The 21,413-nt window shown below is 48.4% G+C and overlaps 1 protein-coding gene across 1 annotated transcript in view; it reads left to right on the top strand.

The window, feature by feature from the left end:
* The first annotated feature begins 1,266 nt into the window (after positions 1–1,266).
* CBFA2T2 (CBFA2/RUNX1 partner transcriptional co-repressor 2) overlaps positions 1,267–21,413 on the top strand; it is a 65,497-nt gene continuing 45,350 nt past the window's right edge. The window contains exon 1 of the mRNA XM_054845877.1: positions 1,267–1,360. Within this exon, the coding sequence (XP_054701852.1) occupies positions 1,333–1,360 (28 nt within the window). The 5' untranslated portion in view covers positions 1,267–1,332. The remainder of the gene's footprint in view (positions 1,361–21,413) is intronic.

Below are 21,413 nucleotides of genomic sequence, written 5' to 3'. Positions count from 1 at the left end.
TAGAGAACACCCATCATAGCAAATCCCTCCAGGATGCGAGCAGGGTTGTGCTTAGTTTTCAGGTGCCGATCGGACGTCAGCACAAGGCTGCAGCCTCAAAAATCCCTGGGCAGGACTCCCAGGTTCTTGGTGAAGCTCTCGTGATCACCAACTCCGGCATTTCTGGGCTTTGAGGTACCTACCAGAGGTAAACGGCACTCAAGCTTTGGACTTTGCCAGAGTTAAAACACTCACATCTCAGCTCTGACGTGGACATTTCACTTAACCTCTGGGGTTTTTTTCCATGTAAATCTAAATGTGTTTTCCCGTGGCTGGGCTCCCTGGGGCATCTTTGGAAAAGCAGAAGTCCTGGGAGACCAGGCAGGCCCATGGGAGATCTCCTGACACACAAAGGTCCCTGGCCAACAAAGTCACACCTAACCATGCGAGCTTGTAGCAAGGCTTTGCAGGTTGCCTTCTTTCCACAGAAGAAGGACCATGGAGTTAGCTGGTTCCTGGGAAGAGCCCCATCCTTCCTTATTGCAGCCTTTCAATAGATAAAGGCTTGTAAGAAAGGTGGATCCTCTTTTTACCAAGGTGTGTAGTGACGGAACAAGAGGCAGTGGTTTTACACTGAAAGAGGATCAGTTTAGACTGGATATAAGGAAGGAAGTTTTTACGACGAGGGTGGTGAGACACCGGTTGCCCTGAGAAGTTGTGGACGCACGAAGGTTGGATGAGGCTTTGAGCAACTTCATCTAGCACAAGATATCCCTGCTGTTGGACTAGATGATCTCCAAAAGGATCAAACCGCTCCACGATTCTTCATCCCACTTGTCCGGCAACTTTTGAAACATCATCTCCAGGACCTGATGGCCCTCCAAAGCCAACCTGGCCACCTAATGGAAACCATCCCTTGAGGTATGGGGCTGCAGTTGGGCTGTGGGAAGTACCAGGAGGCATCTCAGACACTTTGGTTACAATACCCGAGGCCCCGGGTGCTGGGCTGCGGACTTTGTCCGCAGCCCAGCACCCGGGGCCTCGGGTATTGGAACACCTCCACGTTAGCGGGGAGACCTCATCGTAGAGGTGGGGAGAAGGTGAGATGGTTTTGGGGAGGCTATAAACCACAATTAGGCTAAAATTAATCATTAAATTCATACATAAAGCGTCGCCTCTGACCAACCAGTAGCCTCCTTCTCCGTTAACCTGCAGCAGGCTGGGCCTCCCGCGGCCTTGCCGGGGCGGGCCGGGTAGGCCGCGCCCCCGGTAGCGTCACAGCGAAGAGGCCGGGCCGGGCAGGGCCGGTGGGGCCGCGGCGGGGAGCGGGAGGAGGCGCCGAGGAGCCGGGCGATGGTGGGGATCCCGGGCGGCTGCCAGTGTAAGAGCCGCGGTGCGGAGGGGGGACGGGAAGGCGCCGACCCGCTCGGCGCCGCTCGGACGGGAGCGAAGGGCCTAGCGGGGCCGGAGCTGGGAGGCGGCGGCGGCGGCGGCGGGGACGCCTCGGCCTGGCCGGGCCTCGGGTGGCGGGGAGCGGCGGGACCGAAGGAGGGGAGCGGGGTGCAGCGGTGGTGCCGGCCCCGCCACCGGACTCAGCGTCCCGCCTCCTCCCCGGGCCTGCCCTGCCCTGCCCGGCCGGGGGGTGCAGGGACGGGTGCTGCGCCCTGCTCGGTTCTTCCAGCTGCATACGTTTATATATAAAAATGTGTAATATACGGGTTTGGTTGGTGTGTATTTCTCAGCATGCGGCTCATCGCCTTCCAAGTGTGAGGCAGCCGGGCTGGGAGCAGCCTCGGCACCCCCACCTGCAAAACAAGCCCGGCAGCAGCCCCGCAGGGCGGCCCGCTGGGTTTATTTTTAATTTCCAGGCTGGATGGGCAGGGCGGGCAGTGGCCAGGCTGCTGCCTGCAGCCCCCCGGGTCACCCCTGCTTGGCCAGGAGCAGGCCGGTGGGTTTGGCGGTGGCCAGAGCCATAACGTACTCTCAGATGGGCAGCGACCAGGCACATGTGTGAGTACATGAAGCCCGTCTGTTGCAGCATCCTTTGCTACTTGGGGTTGGGAAAATGATTAACTCGAGCTCGGTTTTCATTAATTTCTCAAAACAGGAGGTTTGTTTCCAGAAGAGTTGCACTCTGAGAGTGATGAGGTCGGCAGGAGAGCAGGGAAACTGCTGCCAAGGAGCAGGGTGGATGGTTAGCCTGTGCTTCTCACCGTATTAACCTCCTGATCATTTTTCTCATGTGTGCTTGTGTGCACAGCGTTTGTTTATCCACAGTCGGAATGGACTGTGAGCCATCCCGGGCTGAGGAGCGAGGTGCTGGACGGAACCACAATGTCCGTGGGTAAGGGATGGCAATGGCAGGGCTGACAGCCTGGATGGGCCCTTTACAGACTTGGCTGGATCACGGCCTCGAGGCAACTGTTGATAAGTCACAGTTCAGTGAAGGGAGAATAGTGGTTAAAAGCACATCCCAAAGCTCAGAGGAAATGAGGGAATTCTAAAATGAAATGTGATTGCTCATAGGGAAGCAATGTAAAGATAGATTCTGTGATGCTAATGTGGAAACTGCGGCGGGAGGAGGGCACAGCAGCGAGCAAGCCGTGTTAACGTCCATGTGGGTTAGCAGAGTCCTGGTACCTGACTGACGGGCTCCTAACCTTGCTGCCAGGGAGGGCTCTTCGTTTGCCTTGAAGAAAAGGCCCCACAGAATGATCTCCGGTGAGATCATTTGCTTTAACCTCGCTGTCCAAAAGTCAGCCCTCTGTGCCTGATCTCCTTTCCCCAAGCTCCCTTTGCAGTTGCAGTGGAGGAACAGGCGCTTCCAAGGGTGATTCATCTCACCAGTCTTGGACACCTCTGTCTGGATGAGATGAATTACGCACTCGAGGTGCCTGGGCTGTTTCATTGACTGCAAGGAGAGCCCAGGATAGCTGGCTCAGGCTTTGGCAATGGGAGTTAGATGAAACAAATCCCACCCAGTATGCTCCTGGTGCAGCCTGATGGTGTATGCAGAGACTGGTCAGATTCCCTGTTTCTTTTAGACTGAGCACGGGGAGGAAAGACAGGCTTTTGAAATGCTGCTTAAAAATAACTGAAGCTAAAGGAGACAGCAATCTCGTGCCTAAAGCCGTAGCTTGAGGGTGGATACACAAAACCAGCTCCCATCTCAGCTGTGGCAATTCCTGCAACCTCGGGCAAGTTGTTTGAATGCTTTTCTGGATTGTGGCTGGAATGTGTATAAATGTATATGTAGCTGCTCAGTTTTGCATTATTAAACCATGTCTGAGAGCAGGGCTTTTCATCTGGGTACCATTGACAGAACCGGGTCAGGAAGCGATTGCACTGACCTTATGTCAGGGGGTACAGCAAGGCCGTAGCCCCTGGCAAGAGAGGGTGACAAGCACCTGGGATGCTTCAGATGACTCAGCGGCAGCTAAAGCATCGTTACTTATGCAGCTTTAATATGCCTGTGGCTCAGCATCCATCGGTGAAGTGCTAATGATAACCCCAGTGAGCCTTACAGCTGTTTTATAAGGATAAGCACATAAATATGCATTATAGTCTTCGGCAGCTTTATAGATAAAGCAGGTAACGATGTCCTGTTAGTGCCAGTTATTGAATGGGCTGAACGCTGGCACAAGACATCACTTAGTTCTTGGACCTAGTGTTTACCCAAGAACACTGTTGGATTTTATCTTTGGGCTAGAGAAAGTGAATAATCAGCTGCAGACTTATAATTTTTATAAGCACAAATTATATGCATTCCCTTGGTTGTCAGCCCAGTGATTTCTGCTGTATTACAAATACAGTTACTGGCAATGTCAGGAGGTTGCTTGATTTCTTTGGGTATGTGTTAGAGAAAAGTGGTGAAAGTAATGATCCGAAAAGAAAGGAGAAATGTGGGACTCCTTTGAAACTTTGGGATGTTCCATTTTAGTTTAAGGTGCATACTGACCCTTATGAACATGGGTATTTCCAGTGGGCAGAAATTAAAATGGATCTTTCAGGGACTTAGTCTTGATTTTCATATGCTGTAAAATAGAAGGCTTAAGGTGTTACTCTTCCCTTGCACCAGTGTTCAGGAGAGTGAAATATAAGGACTTTTTAAAGCAGTCAGAGAAAAGAAAAAGTTTTTTGATTTGCAGCTTCTCTGAGGACAGAAAAGAGCATGTCCTTCAGGTAGCGCTCATGTAGTTGACTCTCTTAAAAGCAGGACTGGAGTGGAGTGGAGAGCTGAGTGTGGTTTCCATCAGCCTGAGCTGCCAAGGCTTCGCAGCTACCTCAGGATGTTGCAGTAAACCACTGGAGAGGGGAGAAAGACTGCTCGGGTTTCCCTTTTGCTGGCAAGAATCAGAGGTAAACTCTTTGACTTCAGAAGAAGGAGGTGGCTGTAAAACTCAAGAAGGTGAGAAGTGAATCTGCCTCTCCCCCTGTGGTGTAGAAATTCCCGGAGGCAGTGCTTACACCCAGACAGGCGATTTACCTGGAACTCTTCCAGACTGAAAACCACCTTCCTGAGGGCACTTGCCAGCCAGCATCTGGGGCAGAAAACTTCTCCTGTGCCCCTGCCACCTTCCCATCCCTCCCTGCCACATCCCACGTGTGTGCACACCCACGGTTGGTTCAGCTACGAAGGTCTCACTGGACGTTGTTTTGGCTGTATTTGTGCACTCCAGGTTCATCAACTCTGAGCTTACAGTTCAGCTAAAACATTCTTTGCTCCATTTCATGTTCTTCTAGAGGGAGAAGCACTAACTTCTATAGGCAGTAACTTACCTAGCGATTGCACTTGGAGGTCAAAATCTGCACATATGTTTTCCTTGAAGACATGCTTTGTAGGTCTTGGTATAATTTAAAGGATCAGACTATTCAGGCAGGGATTTTCTCCAGTGTAGATTTATGTTGGTATTTGAGATAGTAGTTGATAATAGCCCTCAGCCTTGGGTTACAAGGATATTTTCAGAAGATAAGTGGCATGCTGTTGTCTTGATTTTAGTTTCATAGGTGTTACTTTGAAGGTTTTTGAAATATTACAGAATTTTCTGATTACAGCTATGGTTTTGAGTGGAAAGTTTAGCATTAGCTATTTTTTTTTCTGCGGATATCATAAAATAATCGAACAAATACTTTGTGAATGCTTGCAGTGTTATTGCTCCTCATCTCCGAGTGGACTCAATAGACACACCTGTTTGTTAGCATCGATACGAGCTTCTCCCCGAACGAAACACATCCGTATTTTTTACTCCTTGTGATCCCTTAGGAGTTGATCTGTCACTTCCTAATAGCGCGCCCAGTTGCTGTAGCAGCAAGTTCTTCCAAATATATCACCTGGGATGCTCCTGCCTGGCTTGTGTCTGCATTTTATCACTCTGTTTCTGGCAGGAGGCAACTGGAGGAGGAGAAGGAGGTATAAAATCCTAAAAGAAAGAAAACAGGGAGGGTATATGTGGTTGGTGTACGTGGGAGGAGGCTGGTCTGGCCAGACACTGGTGAGGGATGGTTGAGTTGAGCAGTCACTGGCACTGGTGGGACTGGGCTGGTGGCGGACAGCAGCTGGGCAGCGCTGGGGAGCCGAGCCGGGGAGCCTCCTGTTGCCCGCCTGCCCGGTAAGGACTCTTCAGACGCCTTATCAGGAGTGGTGAGCACACAAATGCTTACTCAATAACTCAGTACATCCTGGCAATCTTTTGTGTCTGTTAGCCAACAAATATTTGCTTTATACTTCTAAGTTGTTCTGCATCCTGCTGGCGGAATCTCTTTGCATCTGACTGGAGGTGCTTGAACAAACTGAGATGGAAGAGGGACTGTAGCGTGGGGTACGTCTGTATGGTCGCAGGTTGTCCTGGGTGGGCAGAGCTCCAGGACACTTGTGGTTGTCGGCTCTAAGCACGGTCAGCTTTCTTTTCTTTCGTTAGTATTGTGGAAGACAACATTTTGTAGCTGTATTCTTGGGAGCAAACACTTTGATGGGTCTTGGTTAGGCAGAAACTTAATTTAACACTTTTTTAAAGGATGGGGATATCTCAGCCTGCGGCATTTCCAGGTGCGGATGAGATTAATTTGCTTATCTTAGGTGATGGCAGGTAATTGCATGTGCAGGGGAGGTACTGTAGTCAGGATGTTAAAACACAAAGAAGTCAAATGGCTCCCATGTTCCTCCCCTGCCGTGCAAGCTCTTTTGCATTAAAACACCCTGTCTAGCAGATCTGCAGGCAGGAGTCTTCCCTCCTCCTCCTCCCTGATTAGGTTTGGTGAGGGCCAAGAAGCCACTGATGAATTGTGACTGTAAAGCGCTGAACTTTGAGGGGAGATGAAAAAAACCCTCGAAACATTTGCTGCCCTGGCAGCATGTACGTGGGTCGGTAATGGGGTTTATCTTCTGACATCATTAGGATCTCTGACATTTCTAGCTTAGAAACAATAACTTGCCTTATCCGTCGTCATGTTTTTCTAATTAAAGACAAAGCTTGGTAAATATTTTTTAAATGATTGAATTTCCCAAGTATGAAAAACACATGTCAGGAGTCAGGCTGGCTGCGTCCAATGCGCCTTTTCCCATAGCGTCCCTTGGAGCACGCGAGTGCAAATACAGATTTAGAGCTGTGGGTGACAGGTTTATCTGGGATGATTGGCAAGGATTTATAAACCAGGAGGGGATTTACTTCGCTCTCCCTCCCTCTTCTTCCCCCTCCTCTCTCCCCCTCCCCGACCCCCATCTCAGAAATAGGAAATTGGGATCACATTAAACCCTAATTGGTTTGGCTCCAGCGCTAGTTCGGTGGCTGCCAAATAGTTAATTTATTGCGTGAGAGTTTGGCCATGTGTTGAGAGGCAAATTTGCTTGAAGCAAGAGATCTTTGTAAACTGTACATCCGTTCCCGTGCCAGGTCCTGTTTACAGCGGCACCGGAGCCGGGTGCGGGAGGTGTTTTCCATACCCATCCCGGCAGGATGGCGACGGGGGGGACCCTGCTGCGGGGCTGCCGTTCTGCCTTCCTCGCTCCTCAGCCGGAACACTTTCAGGAATAGTTGCCTAAAAGAGCTTAAAGTGGTTTTAGCTGGACTTGGCGATCGACGTTTGGAAACTGCCAGCTAGATAAGACGTGGGAGGCTCTCAAGAGAATAAATGCATCTGTTTGGGAGATAACAGCAGGCCTGGGCTGTCACCGCAGAGCGGGGCCAGGTGGGAATTCCCCAGGGGTTGCAAGATGGCTTTTCCTGGATGATGTGAGGAGGGGCAAACGGGAAGCAGGCGGCTCTGGCTGGTTTCCCGTGGCCCCGCAGAAGCCCTCCTAGTTCCTGCCCTTCTCTGTGAGGTTTCTTGGGCCGGTGGCTGTCGGACATCCCGGATTTGTCATTGCTTGCTGTTGGATCCCAGGCATATAGCTGTGTTCGGCTCCCGTGGAGGTTTCTGGAGGTCGGGATTCAGCAGAAGAGCTTGCATGGGCTCAAAGGCCAAGGAGCCCTTATTTAGGCTATCTCCAACACTGCATCCATGGGCACTTGAGAGGGAGTTATTTGGAGTAAAGAGGATGCTGCAGCCTGAGTCAAAGACTCACTGCTAGCGTGGCTCTGGTTTTGGAGTATGATTTGAAAGAGGCTGTGTAAGGAATAAATCCATGGCTGTGGCATTTTCTTTCATTTCTCGCTGAGTTAAATAACAAACTTTGTGTAAGGGAGCTGCTTCCAACTCCGAGGCAACAGAATTATTACCGCTGCGCTCAGCAGCACCCTTTCTGTGTCAGCTGCTATTTCCTTTGTGAACTTGATACCTGAAGGCTCAATATTGTGACCCTTTAATTTTCAGCTGCTAAAACGTACCATGCGAGTTGGCTAAAAGGGAAGAGCTCAGAGGGGAATTTGAAATAGTTATGCTGTGGGAGCAGTGTATTTCTTTGGGTATTTCTTAAGTGCTGAGTGTTTAGGAGAAATTGATAGGTAGTAGCAATGCACTCTTAGCAATACTTTTCCTTCTGTAGCTCTCGCTTCCTGGGATGTAATAAAATCCATTAAGTTCTATTTATGATCTAAGGCCCAATATAGTAATAGTTTTATTTGGATAATTGTGGCTGTTCTACCGATAATCAGAATACTGAACGCTTCCAGGCATACTGCAAAACCCAGGCTGTGTATTTAGGGGGGTGCAAGGTTGGCACGGCCAAATGTTAGCCAGTTGTTTCCGAGGAGTCAGAGAGACATTGGTTCAACAAAAAAAAAAGCCTGTATCAAGCCGAGCATCTTTGTAGGAAGGCAACTTGTGCTGCAGCTGCCGCGTTGGGGCCATGCTGCCCTGGATTTGCCAGCCATTGCACAGAGGTGCTAGCAGGGTTAGGCAGGCAAAAAGGAGACGGATGGGACAGGTATTGGAAGCAAACAGTGATGGTTTGTTTCGGAGAGCATCTTTTCATCCTGAGGTCTGAAGGCGGGTTAAACATTCATCAGGGAGCCACTCCCCGCTTTTGCATCTCCTGCTTAGTTTGAAATGCTGCCATTTCTGGGATGAGCTCCTGTAATTACTTTAAAGTACATCGTACTTCCACCACTTTTGGCAGGAAGGAAGGAGGAATACTGTGCTCTATCGCCAGACAAAATAGAAATCAACAATTGGGATTTTTCTCAAAGAGCGGATCTATCTTCTCTGCCATTAAATCCAAGTTGGATGGAAGCCTTCTGCCCGTTTTGCTTTTGCGATGTGAGCGTGGCGTTCTGCAGCACACAGCCCATGTTCACACGAAGATTTAAAGCAGCAAATTCTAGCCAGAAATTCTTTCTAGCGCTTTGCTTTCCTTCTGCTGTTTGCTTCCCTCTTCGCACTACAGATGCTAATGGATCACCTTCCCGTGGTAACGATACAAGCCGTACTTTACGTTCTGCTGAGAAACGCTGTCATCTTCAGGAACGTTCTTTCAGAGATGCATTCCCACTCCTAAGCCATCGCACTGAAAAACCTTCAAGCCTAGCTTGAGGTCACTTGGGTCAGCCTAAACGCCTACCTCCTGTTTGAGCCTGGGCACGTACTTGAGCGTGTATCAGTGCTTGTGCCATGGGTGGGTGCACGTGCAAGCTGACGCATCCGGGTTTCTAGCTTTCGGTGCATTCCCTACTCCCTTTTTCTCCTCCTTCGTGGATGGAAGTTGTGTTAAACTTGATATCCTCATTGCGGAGCCATCCGCTTCCCAGGACTGAATTTTTTTGCCAGGAGATCTGCTTAGAAGTGGAGAGAAACAGCAGCAATCTTGAGGATGGTTTCCAGAAAAAAAAATATGGCAAATTTGTGGCAATCACAAATCAAACTAGTTTAGCAGATCTGGGAGAGCATGCCAGGGACCTTCGCAGAGCTGAAACGGTTCAGGGCTGTGGGATGGAGAAGCACAGAGGTAGGAGCATATCCTGAACCTGGTCTCTGCTGTCATCTGTGCATCCTTTTCTCCAGCCAAGCCAACCTTCACCTATACAGTTGTAGATGGAAAGGAGAGGTGAGAATTTAGAGATACAGGCAGTGGCTTGTTCACAGAGCTTGTAAATCTGACTATGGGGTATCAGGGACTGCAAGTCAGCATCGTGCAAAATTGAATTTTTGTTGGATTGTCTATCGCCATTTACTGCTGATCATTTATTCCTCTGGTACAAAAGGTCTAGATCTAGATTACAACTCTTAGTCCACGCGAGTCTCCACATTTGAGAATATATTGGTCGGGGCCTTTTCTCTCCCCAGGGGATGATTTCTTCTCTCTGAAAGTGTGCTCAGCCCTCTGTGTCTAGGTATACTGAGTACCTAGAAGTTAATTTGATGGAATCTTGGGCAGCAGCAGATACCCCTCTTTTGGAAAGCCTATGGATGGGGACCTTGCACAGGGAGCAGTGGAGGCGACTTGTGCCCACTTTGATTTTAGTGTTGCCATCCCTGCCACCCGTACCTAACAGCTCCCGCTTGGCCTTGCGCTGGTTTTGCACTGCGGTACTCTGAAAATGTTCAGAGGCGCTTGTCCATCCTTTCTTCTTGAATACACTTGTCTCACAGAACAAACCTTTTTTTTTTTTTTCTTGTCCTCCTCCTGTGTAGCATTGATTTTAGCAAGAGGAAAAATAAAACATCTTTGTGCATGTGAATGGGTAAACAATAATCAGAGCACAGAAACTGTTGGGCAGGTAATTTTTAGATGTTTCTTGATTTGCCTGCTACCAGTTTTATTTAAATATTAAGTCTTCAGTCACTGCAGCTGGTGTGTTCATCAGGTTTAATTTCCCATTGAGTAATTACAGCAGTTTCCTTTGAGCCTTGTATCTTTAATGAAGAAAGCTAAGTTTGATACAAAGTTAATGGAATGACATTTGTTATATTTTTATGGTAAAATATGCTCGCAAAAATCACATTTGTAGACTCAGTCACTACTCCTAAACATTGTTTACCACATCTCCTGTTTTCCTTGACCCTCTGTCAGAACTGATGGCTCTTCTGAAGGTCAGAGACCAGGGTCTGGTCTGTGCAGAAGTTCTTGCCTTCGGTCTCACGGATACTGCGCACAGTAGTTCAGCTGGCATAGGATCTCCGCTTTCCCTTTTACATGTGTCCATAAGGATTGCCTCCGTTCCCACCAGCGCTGCAGTTTTACTGTGCTGCTAGTGCTCTTGGTGCTGTAAGGTGGCCCAGGAAGCCCTGGAGAACCTGGCAGCACTGCACGGAGCTGGTCTTGCTTCAGGTGGACTCTGGGCAGATGCGACCCAGCTGCCATCCAGGCTCTGAGAGCCCCGTTCAGTGAAAGCCCGATGTTATTTCAGGAATATTTCCTCCTATGCTCAGTGACCTGTGAGTAAGCCCTGTTAGGAACAGCCACCGGAGGGGCACCTCCCCGTGCTGGGCTGCAGTGGTACTTCAGTGCCTCCCCAAACACACCAGCCACCCCACTCTGCCCTTCACGAAGCCTCCCTCAGCAGAATGTTGAGCAAGTTGCTTTTTTCTGCTCCTCTGTGCAGGATTTCTACAACTGTTGCTGGTCTTCCCTGTCTGAAGGCCAGGGCAATGCCAGTTCTCCAGATAGCCCCAAAGAAAAGCAAAAAAAACCCAGATGAGACAAGAAGCAGTGGCATGCATGGGCTTGTTCAGGTGACCACATGCCTTCTCTTTGCTGACTCTGCTTCTCCAACCTGGGGTGAGTCTCTGGATCAGCAGGAACAACCAAGGTGAGGATGAGCCATTGGACTGATCTGCCTGTGTACACACAGCATGCCAGGAATTTCAATCCATCACCAACGGTACTGGCCAAACGGCTGTGCTTCTCCGAGCGGCGGCTCCGTGAATGGAGATGCACCTCTTCACACCTGTTTTATAACACAGAAGCAAAATATTCAGGGCATCCAAATAGTTTATACCCCGACAAACAAATTCTGGCAGCGGGAGCGTGAGTTTCCATCTCATTAAGCTGTTGGCAAAGCTCTGGTAATTCCAGTCACTGATACAGCACAGGAATTATCCCTCAACGCGACTGGTTGTGTCAGGTCAGAGCATCACTGTTTTTTCTCAGCAATTGTGTGTTTATACTTGAGGGTAAAAGAAAGTGTTGAAATGTCAATTCATTGGGTTCTTCACTGGTGCCGGAGCAAGGTCTCGTGAGGTCAGAAAACAAGTGTCTGAGGATTTTTGTACCATGTAAAGTGGATTTCTACACCTAAGTTGTAATAAGGAATTGTTTTAAAATCTAATGGTTTTTTTTTATGCAAAACCTGGCACTGATTCTCAGTTTTGCAATGGCTTGAAGGTTCAGCTTGGAAGTCACCAGCTCAGCTGCAGCCCAGGTTGGCTTTGACAAAGTTCCTGCCGTCTTAGAGCTGGTCTGTATGAAGTCAGCTGGTGGTTTTGGTCCACTTTCTTGGGGACAGGTCAGCATTACCACGGTGGGTCCCACCTTTGGCATGCAGGAGGTGTGCCATGAGTTGGAGAGATGGAGCTGGATGGGCTGGAGATCGTGGTGTCTTCTTGGCTCCTCCAGCGGGCAGAGGATGAGGCATTTTGTTGAAGGGGTGGCACACAGATGTCAATTGGCATGGGAAATTTGCCTCCGGCGCTGTTGCAGATTTTACGGTGTCTTGCAAACAAGAGCGAGCAGTCTGCTCTCCCCGCCTTGTGTTACGCTACACAGCTTGAGATAGGCGCATACAAAATTCATTTTAGAGGTCCGTCATCCAGTCCTAGAGACTAAGGAATGTTTTAGTAGGGCTTTTATAAAATTTATAGGCTTTATCAAAGGTCCTGTTGTTTCCTCATTAAATCAGGATTATGCCTCTGGGATTAGCTGTTCTGCATGGGTCAGGAAGACAGCCACGCTCCATTTTCACAGGAAACTTCTGCCTGCAGAGATGTACTGTGAAGCGGCCGAGGCAAGTGGGAGGCCGAGTACCCAGGAGACGCAGGGGTGCAGGTGTTTGGAAATGGGACCCAAGAGGAGCTTTTACAAATGTTGGTTTGATTGGATTGGAATCTAGAACACATGGAAGAATTTTAGTGGGCTGCACCTCCAGCACTTCTTATCATTTGAACGTCCCATCTCTGGTGTTAAACAGCCTCTGTCATTGGTGCGAACCTTAGGCGGTGAGTTTGGAGCTTTTCCATATGTTGAAACAAGGAAAACCTTTTAACTTGCACAAGGATCTTCTATAGTCAATACAGGTTGACCCTGCAGGCTTTCTTGAACTAAAACTCCTGTCAGTTTGTCTTTGTAAGATCTAATTTTTGCCTTCAAATTATCTCCTTTCTTCCAAAAGTTTATTACATCTCATGGATTTTTTTTTTTTTCTCGTATGAGTACGATTCTGAATTAGGTTCAACTCATCTAAAAATCACCGCTAAGTAACAGATAGCTTCTTTTGCTGATGCTGTAGTGTCCAGACATTCGGAGCCTATTGGGAAGTGGTTTTGTTTGGGTTTTTTTAAGTGCACTGTCTGTCTCTACAGTTTGTAGTCTCATAGTTGCATATTCTTGTGTTCCTAATATAAATATTGTCATCACTGAACAAGGAAAATGGTGAAAAGAAATGCTGAAGCAGCACTGCTAGTCAGGTAAATGTATCACACTGCTGTTTAGTTGTAAGAAGTCTCCAAGAAGAAGAATGAACTCCTGGACTAGAAGCCTGCTCAGACTGCAGTATTAACTTGGAGACGTGTTATTTGAAATGGCTGCTGTAAAAATCCCTCAGAAAACAGTTGTAGTACTTCTCTTGCTGTGCTCGTAATGGCATTCCCTAGAGGGTATGTAGTTGTCATTATTTTTCTAGACCTTCAGAGAAGTAAAATTCAAAGTACTCGCGCTATAGCTTGGAGCATCAGGTCAAACGCGAGCAGCTAACACCACGCGTGGTCTGCCTTCCCCTACGCCGAGCAGAGCGTCCTGCGAGCCTGGCTGCCAGGAACCCACCGTGGCGGCTATGCCCAGCTGCAGTGACGCTGCAGAAGCCACAGCGGGGTCCAGGCTGGGTGAGTCCCACCAGCAGCCCCGGTTGGGTTGCTGCGAGGGGTGCAACTGGTTCATTGATTGTTGGGGCATCCGATGGTGGTCTACAGCTAGTGGTGTGTGTGTCACTCATCGCTTCCACCCCACTTCAGAGTTTTTTTGGTGGCTGGTGAGTGGAAAGCTGACTGTGGTCATTAGCCGTACGTAAATGAGTCACGCTGAACTCAAAACTCAGCGTGCAGCGTTTCAGGTTAGGCTCAGAGCAGCCAGGTTATTAACCACGAATGTAACATTTATAATCCAAATACCGATACGGCCTTAAGTAGGGCAGGAGCCGCTGTAGCTGTGATCTCCCCTGCACCGCAGGGCAGGGCTGCGGCAGGCCAGGTGTTTGCCTTTAGCTGCAGCTGCTCCATCTGCAGAAACAGGTGGAGCCGTTCAGGACCGGCAGCAAAACACAGCTGGGAAAAGTTAAGAGCAGCCCCACAACCTGGTATTTCACCTGGGCAGAGCGCAACCCCCCGAAGTAGAATCGCCTGCGATAAACATGGCTTCACCTCAGTAACGGCTCTGGGTAGGATTAATGAAACGAAGAGGAAGTAAATGTATTCTTGAGCTGCGTTTTGGGTTTTTTGGTTTTTTTTCTCAGTAGCAACATAGCCAAATCAAATCAGCTATTTCCAGAATGCTGCCTTTTAACTGCCTGCGCCATCAAATCCAGCCCCACTTTGGAGAAGCTTTGCTGACAAACATCTCTTTTTCATCTCCCATTCCAGGTTTTTATTATTTTTTTTTTAAATTAAGATGTTTATTTCTTATTCTTTCTCTTGAGATGTTTATATATATATATATATAAAAAACTCATGGTGTAGAAAATCAAGATTTTGACAGCTGTTGCAGTTTCAAGTTTAGTAAATCAGAGTTTAGGATTGAAGGTAATTTTTGGCCTCTTCCTCTTTCCCCCAACACGCAGACGTTTCACTTCTAGCTCTTGGCAGTTGTCTGAACATGTACGTCCAGTGAGAGGGGTAGAAGACCTCTGACTTCTTTGATGTGCTGCTTTCACCAAACGCTCGTTTCAGACTATTGAAAAATCTTCTCTTTGAACCCTTTCAAGTGTTTTTTCAGCGCGTTACTTACCAGGTTTGTGGGAGCAGACAGAAGCAGGGGGTGCTGGGTGTCCATGGAGCAGAGCAGGGTGCTGAGCACATGCTCTGCTCGCTCTGTGGCTGCAGGGAGCTTGTGAGCGGATCCCCCCCATAGCAGTGAGAAGAGATCTGATGGTTCCTGCCCTTTTGTGTAGGGATGGTGTCACCTGGCTGTAAAACACTTGGATATGAGGCAGGCAACTCCTCGGTAATGTTGTGTTTCCTCCTAAGCACTTAGAATGGAAAAAGGAGGTTTAGGCTCTTTGCATGACTCTCTCCTCCCCATCTCTCTGACTCCGTTGGGAATTCTGTTGTTAGTGCTGGTGGGTTGACAGAGAAAGGGCTCGAACGCCCAGGTAGTGAGTGGTGAGGTGGGTCACCCTAAACCTGTGCTGGGGGCAGCGACAGCGAAAGTGTCAGGTACGGACGTGGTGGTGGTGGAAGGAGCTGATGCCACCAGCTATTATGGGCCTTCTCTTCAGCTGGGTTGGTCTTGAGCTTTTGCATGTTAAGTCCTGAAAGTTTTTAATGGTGGGTGGGTTGTGTGCTTTGTCAGCCTGGTTTTCTTCAGCTGTTTCTCTGGGAGAAGCAAGCTGTATTTTTTTGAGACTTGATTTTCTGTACCTGTTGTGTATTGTTGAATGAGTTTGTTTCAGAAGAATCTTCTGATTGAATTATTCTTCTGTTGGAAAATGTCCATTTGTCAAGACAGAAACTATGCCTGGGACTAAAAAGTGCTCAGGAGATCAGAAACTGCCCTAGGCACCCTGTAATTGTATTTACTAAACTGTACAACATGGTCTAAACAAATATTTACTGATTTGAATATGATTCTTTGGCATCCTGGTAGAGCACTGGCTGCTTGACCTTTGGCTGTCCTGATGTCTCCTTGTTTTGTGTAATTTTTGAAAGAGGGTTGGGTTTCTTGTTTGTGTTTGGGGGTTTTTTTAATAACCATATGGAAGGGGAAGATTTTAAGTCCAGGCTGTTTCTGCCCAGGCCTGTTGCTGAAGGCAATAAATGGTGTCCTCAGCTTGAGATTTAGCGTTTGAAGTTTTACTCTGAGAATGTGGCTTTTCTGCATGGAGAAGTTGCTGTGAAATTTGGGTGTGAATTTGCAGTGTACCAGCTGCTGCACTAACGCCGCCTGCAGAGATGCACGGGGTGCTGGTGCCTTTGTGCAAACCAGCTTTCTGTGTTTCCCTCTTGGGAAGGCTTCGAGGTGGCACCGCTGCCAGAGATCTGCTCTGCAGCTGGCATGGCACTGCTTTGGGGTGAAAGCAAGCTGCCACTATCTAAACTTTCTGGTTATGGACTGTGGTTTCACCATCACCCAAACCCCTCTGGTTGCTGGTGGCTGCAGAGAGGAGGGGGCTTGATCTGGGGTTGAGCTTGGGTGGGGGGAGGATGGATCCTGGCAGGTCCTGGTGGATCCAGTAGCACCACCGGACACCATGACAGTCCCACGCGTGCTCTTGTTGGGAGGGAAGGGGCCACCCCGGTGTGACTGTGGGCCGAGCTTGGCTGCTGACCCTTGGAGGAACAGTGTAATGGGAATGACAAAGGATTTGGACCGGAGGAGAAAAATTCATGTTAGCGCCTGAATATAGTTTTTCATCCTCTTAAAATTCTTCTGTTTCTTTGAAGTGTGAATCCCAGATGCTACAAAACTATTTTTCCAGACATGGCTATGCTGTCTTGCTGTGTATTTTCCACCAAATTGCTGAATTATTGTTTTCCTTCTGGCCTTCAATTTTTTTCATAGCTTTATCTTTTTGTCTGGATGTTTTACATGGCTAAAACTCATTCCTGTCTAGCATACCAATCTGAGAACTCCCATGTGAGGCAGCATCCCCACCGAGCTATCGCCTAGGACAGGAATGCTGCCTTTTTTTCCTGGAAACTTGTAAACATGAACTTCCTGTTGACACGAGCTGTAAATTTGCAAATAGGCTCTGCTTCCGACAGAAGATGAAGGTAATAAAGTTTCAGGTCCTCGTTCATTGTGCCTGGTCCTCCTTGAGCCATGTCCAAGCACCCCAGAGGCAGTGGAATCGCAGAGGCATGGGAGGGAACCTCTGCTGTTCCAGAGGTTGCTCTGCACCTCTGGAAATGAATCTTTCCCTTTATTTTTCCCATTTTCTGTAGGCACCCAAATACGGATGCAATCCTAATAGAAGCCACTTGGAGAATCTCAAAACCCTAATGACTAAAATGATGCCTCATTGGCCGTTTTCTCCTTTCATTTCTCTCTGCCTCTCCCACCACAGAACTAATCTTCAGTTTCGGGGAGTTTATCCTACATCCAAAATGTGCCTTTTTGCATAATAAACTGGCCAAATTCTGGCAGCTGTTAGAAGACTTTGCATGTTACTACCCGTGTCAGTTAATCTTGCTGTTATTTCTGTCTCCAAGAGTATATCTGGTGGGACACATAAGCCACACTACTTGTTGATTTTCCCCTTCTACGCTTAACACTTTGCTCTTCTGCAATTTGCGTAGCGGCAGCTCGTGAGCCTCATCCTGCATGGGGCTGGGGGGCTCACCCCGGGGGCTGGGGGCTCCAGGCAGCAGCCAGCTGCTCTCTCTGCCTTCTAACGCCGATGTAATGAGAAACTGTGGCTGGTGGGCCATATGCTTTACCTTCCTTCTCCCGGCACCAAGACAAGCATCTCCAGAGCTCCCTGGGAGAAGAGGAAGCAGCGCATGGAGAATAGCCTCCTGGTTCCCCAGGCCGCGTGTTTTTTTGAGGCTGATGCATGCTTTATTTCTGGGGAGGTAGCAGAGGCAGGTAGCAGACACCCATGGCAGATACCATGGGCTTATAATGGTTGGGTGTGACCGGGCTGATCTTCAGCATCAACTATTGGGGATGCTGGGGCTTCTCTGTGCTCTCAGGGAAGGGATGGAGAGAGGCAAAGGGCTGGGAGATGGTGGAAGCAGAGAGTGAAGGGAAGCAGAAATAAGGTGAAAAAAGAGATTAAAAGCATGGTAGTGGAAAGGGATATAGAAAGGAAGGAGGAGTGGTTACAGGTGATGGAAATGAGGAGCAACAGGCAGAGTAAAAGGAAGATCTGGATGAAGGCTGAACTCTCTTAATAAGCATCCCATTAATTAATACTTTCTCATGCGGCAGCACCGGGGTGTGGATGAAATCCAGCCCTTCTCAGCCTGACCTCCACGCTCTCCTCGCTCGCCGCCGTGCTGGTTTCGCCTTGGCTTCCCGCCCTAAGCAAAACCGCAACCTTTCCGACTTCTCCGGGCAGAATGAAAGGCACATGGCAGCGGTGTAAGAGGAGCCTCTCGCAGTCGTCTGCGCTTGGGTGGGCGTGCTGGTTCTTTCGTAAACTAATAGCTCCCAGCAGTGCTACTAAATCAGACTTGGTGGAGCCGGGAGCGGAGAGTTGGAATGCCGGGCCAGGCGCAAAGGGCTGCGCTGGGTTGTTCCTTTTTTTTTTTTCTTTTCTTTCCCCAAACCCACCATTTGCTAGGTCCAAAATGCCAACTGGCAGCAGGAGAAGGAGCTGGCAAGGATGGGCTTTGCAAAGAAAAATGATTAAAAAATTAACCCCCCAAAATAAAAAGTCCCCCAAAAAACCCATTTAATACATAATTTTTGTTGTTGTCGTTTGGCAAAGTAGAAAGAGAAGGAGCCCTGTTCAGTGCTAAACCTGCAGAGCCAACAAACTGGGACGCTACTGGAAAGCCGTGCTTAAAATCCTGAACTGGTGGTTTTACTGGGTAAAACGAACATAACAGCTGAGGATTTTTTTTTTTTTTTAAAGCATCTTAAACCATCGTGTGGTTTGGGTGAGAAATTTAGATATTTATTTTTTTAAAAATCAAGGTTACCAGGTTAGTGACAAGTAATTACCGAGAAAATAAACCTCCTTTGGTGCCTGTCGGATGCCAGGATGTGGCTAGGCGGTGAGATGGGGAGTCACCACCAGGCAAGGACTAGAGCCCCAACAGCACCATCCCAGGGCCTGGAGGGGAGGGAAGTTGCGGATGAAGAGGGAAAGGATCCTGTTAAAGGAGCCCGAGATAAAGAAAGAAAAGCTGTTATGGGGGGGAAAAGCCACAGCCTGCTTTGGAGGAGGGAAGTCACCGGTGCAGGAAGCGAGCTGGGGCGTAATGACCCTGCTGTAGGGATCCATCACATGCATTTTATTGCTCATATTTTTGATTGTTAATGCTGCCGTTTATGGGACAAGAACAAATGCTGGCAAGTCTTGCTTTGATAAGCTTTAATGTGTGCTTTCTTAACTGTTAAAGATCTTCCACAGGGGAGGTGGTGGGGAGCGCTGGGAGTCCAGAGCGAGGTGTCTGATCCAGGACACGGCTCTCAAAGCACATCATCTCACCTGAAAAGGGGAGGGTTTCTGCCTGCAAAGCTTGTCGGCACCATAAACACACACTAAAGGGAATGGCCCTGTAAGGACTTGAGCAAAAATGTCAGATTTAGGCAGGTAACTGGGTTTTTTAAAATAGCAGGGAGGTGCCCAGGTCAGCAGAGAGCTCCGTCAGCACCGCTTCCAAAGCAGAAACGCTCCTGATCCCCCCACCTGGGGAGCTGGGCAGTTAAAGATGAGGGTTACCAAAATTGCAGTCGGAGGGGAGTGGGCGTATGTATTTTAACAAATCTCTGTAATAGAACCGAACGGCACTGCTATTGATCTGGAAAATATTGTCAAGCTGCAGAGCTGTTGGACTAGACTTAATCCGCTGCAGGCTGGGTTTTACTCTCTCCAAATAGGATTACTCATTTTTTCCATATTTCTGTGTTTGGTTTAAATACCCGTGACAGCTACAGAGGCTTGGATTTCTAATCAGAGCGAGGGTGTTAGATTTAGGAATTGGTGTGTTTGTTTTGGGGGGGATTTTTTGGATAGGATATCAGTTCCCGGGTGTTTTTTCTTTACATATGCTGTCATTATAGCAGGAATAAAACAGCTTTTGCTTAGCCACCCCCCCACCCCCACCCCCCCCCGCCTAAATAAGTGGCCAGAAGTAAAGTTTCAGTAACTTTAGCTTGTGCTTAATTCCTTGTTGCACCTTTGCTTCTGCTGTTTTTTCGCAACGTCTGATCATAGTTGTTCTGGGTGTAAATTCTGCCAGCTCACTTAAGGCCAACTTTTAATATGTTTTTTCCTCTCTCTGGGCAGTATTGAAATGGCACAAAAGCCAAACACTACTCGTGTAGTAGGAGGCAATATGATTAGATTTACTTGACAAATTAAGCTTGTTAACATAATCTGCCATGTGCTAATTTAAATAATGGATGTATTGAAAAGAGGATGTTTGTTAAATGTGATAAATTTGCTGGGAATGGAGAAGTCTGATCCCCGTTTGGGGGGGGGGGGTGTGTGTGCATGCCTCAGTCTGCTGAGTTTGAACTCAAGTCAGCGAGCCTCCCCTGCAACCCCACCAGCATCGCTTCAAGGGAGCAGTCCCTTCTTGGCTCCGCTGACTTGTAAGGCATAAAGAAGGCAATAAAATGTTTGACTTTCCTGCCAGACCTGTGCTTGGAGGAGGAGGAGGATCCCAATTGGTTTCCATCAGATTCCAGTTAGCATGAATTTATGGTTTCCACTTAGCCTGATAAATGGCTTTGGCTGTCTCGGTACGTTTGGATTTATTTTTCTGTGCGATGGAAAGTGGTCAGCTTAAAAAGGCAAGGCTTTCCAGGGTTGCCGTGAATATAAGTGAAGCTTCTTTCCGAGGTAAGAACACAGCAGGCAAAAATATAAAGCTGTGGCGCATCATGAAATATGGATGGAATTGAAGAGAAATCAGAAGTAGTTCGGGTCTCTTCTGCTTGCTGTGGCAATGTGCTGTGATAGGCATAAAAATTCCACTGGAAACTGGAAAAATTCTTCAGATTTCCTCGCCTTCCTCAGAAACCACACTTAGCAGCAGGTATCAATAGCTCCCAGTGTTCAAACTTTGCATCGTTCTTTCCATGGAACATTCCCATGAGAAGAAAGCAGGAGCAGATTAAGATGGTGAGCTGGGAAAAGCGGTTTCTCCCGTGCTGCCTGCAATCCTCCTTCCTTCCACTGTAGTGGCGAAGTGTGGGTTACAAAATCTGTTTTAATGCATATTTGGGGAGCAGGTTAGCCTCTTGGTTACGTACAGGTGCTGCTTGAGGTCAGTAGATGACGTATCTCAGTGTTTTCTATTAGCGTGTTGCCTCTGCTTCCCCCTGCTCCGTTTGCAAAGGTGGTGGCCGAGCGTGTGTGATAACTTCTCCTGGCTCGCTTTGTGGTAACGGGAGCTGCCGCGTCGGTGCTGCCGGAGGTACCGGCTGCCGGCAACATGCTTGCCTGCGTCTCCACGGACCTGCCTCTGCTGGGTCACAGGTCATGTTTAAGGTACAATCCACGAACCTTCCAAAGGAGGCTTTGCAATGGCTTCTACTCAGGGCTCCCAGATGTCCTCACCTTTAGTTTTTATGCCTTGAGAGCCCAAAACACGTATGCATCTTCCTTGCTCTGAGGCTGAGCCGTGAGGTCTGGTATATTCCTGCCCCAACCCCGGCCAGAAGTGGGGATGTCCTTCCCGAGGGTTTTGGGGTTTGGGTAGAAGTTGGCCTGTGGACACCATGGCAAGGAGCACATATGTTTTCATAAAGGTTTGTAAGGTCAAATCATCGTAACTATACTTAAAATGCTTGGAGTGGCCTGAGCTTTTGAATTCACTGGCTGGTTTCAGGCTGGTTTGGTGATGTCTGGACAGGGCCCAGTCACGTCTGATGCTTAATGCCTTAAGCCTAGGGCTGCAGCCATCTGCCTGGTACCATCTCCACTGGGGGCAAAGCTGCAACATGAGCTCGCTCT

The sequence above is a fragment of the Grus americana genome, chromosome 17 (assembly GCF_028858705.1).
Source record: "Grus americana isolate bGruAme1 chromosome 17, bGruAme1.mat, whole genome shotgun sequence".
Classification (NCBI taxonomy): domain Eukaryota; kingdom Metazoa; phylum Chordata; class Aves; order Gruiformes; family Gruidae; genus Grus; species Grus americana.
The sequence above is the reverse complement of the archived record's forward strand: the minus strand, read 5'-3'. Positions and strand labels throughout refer to the sequence as shown.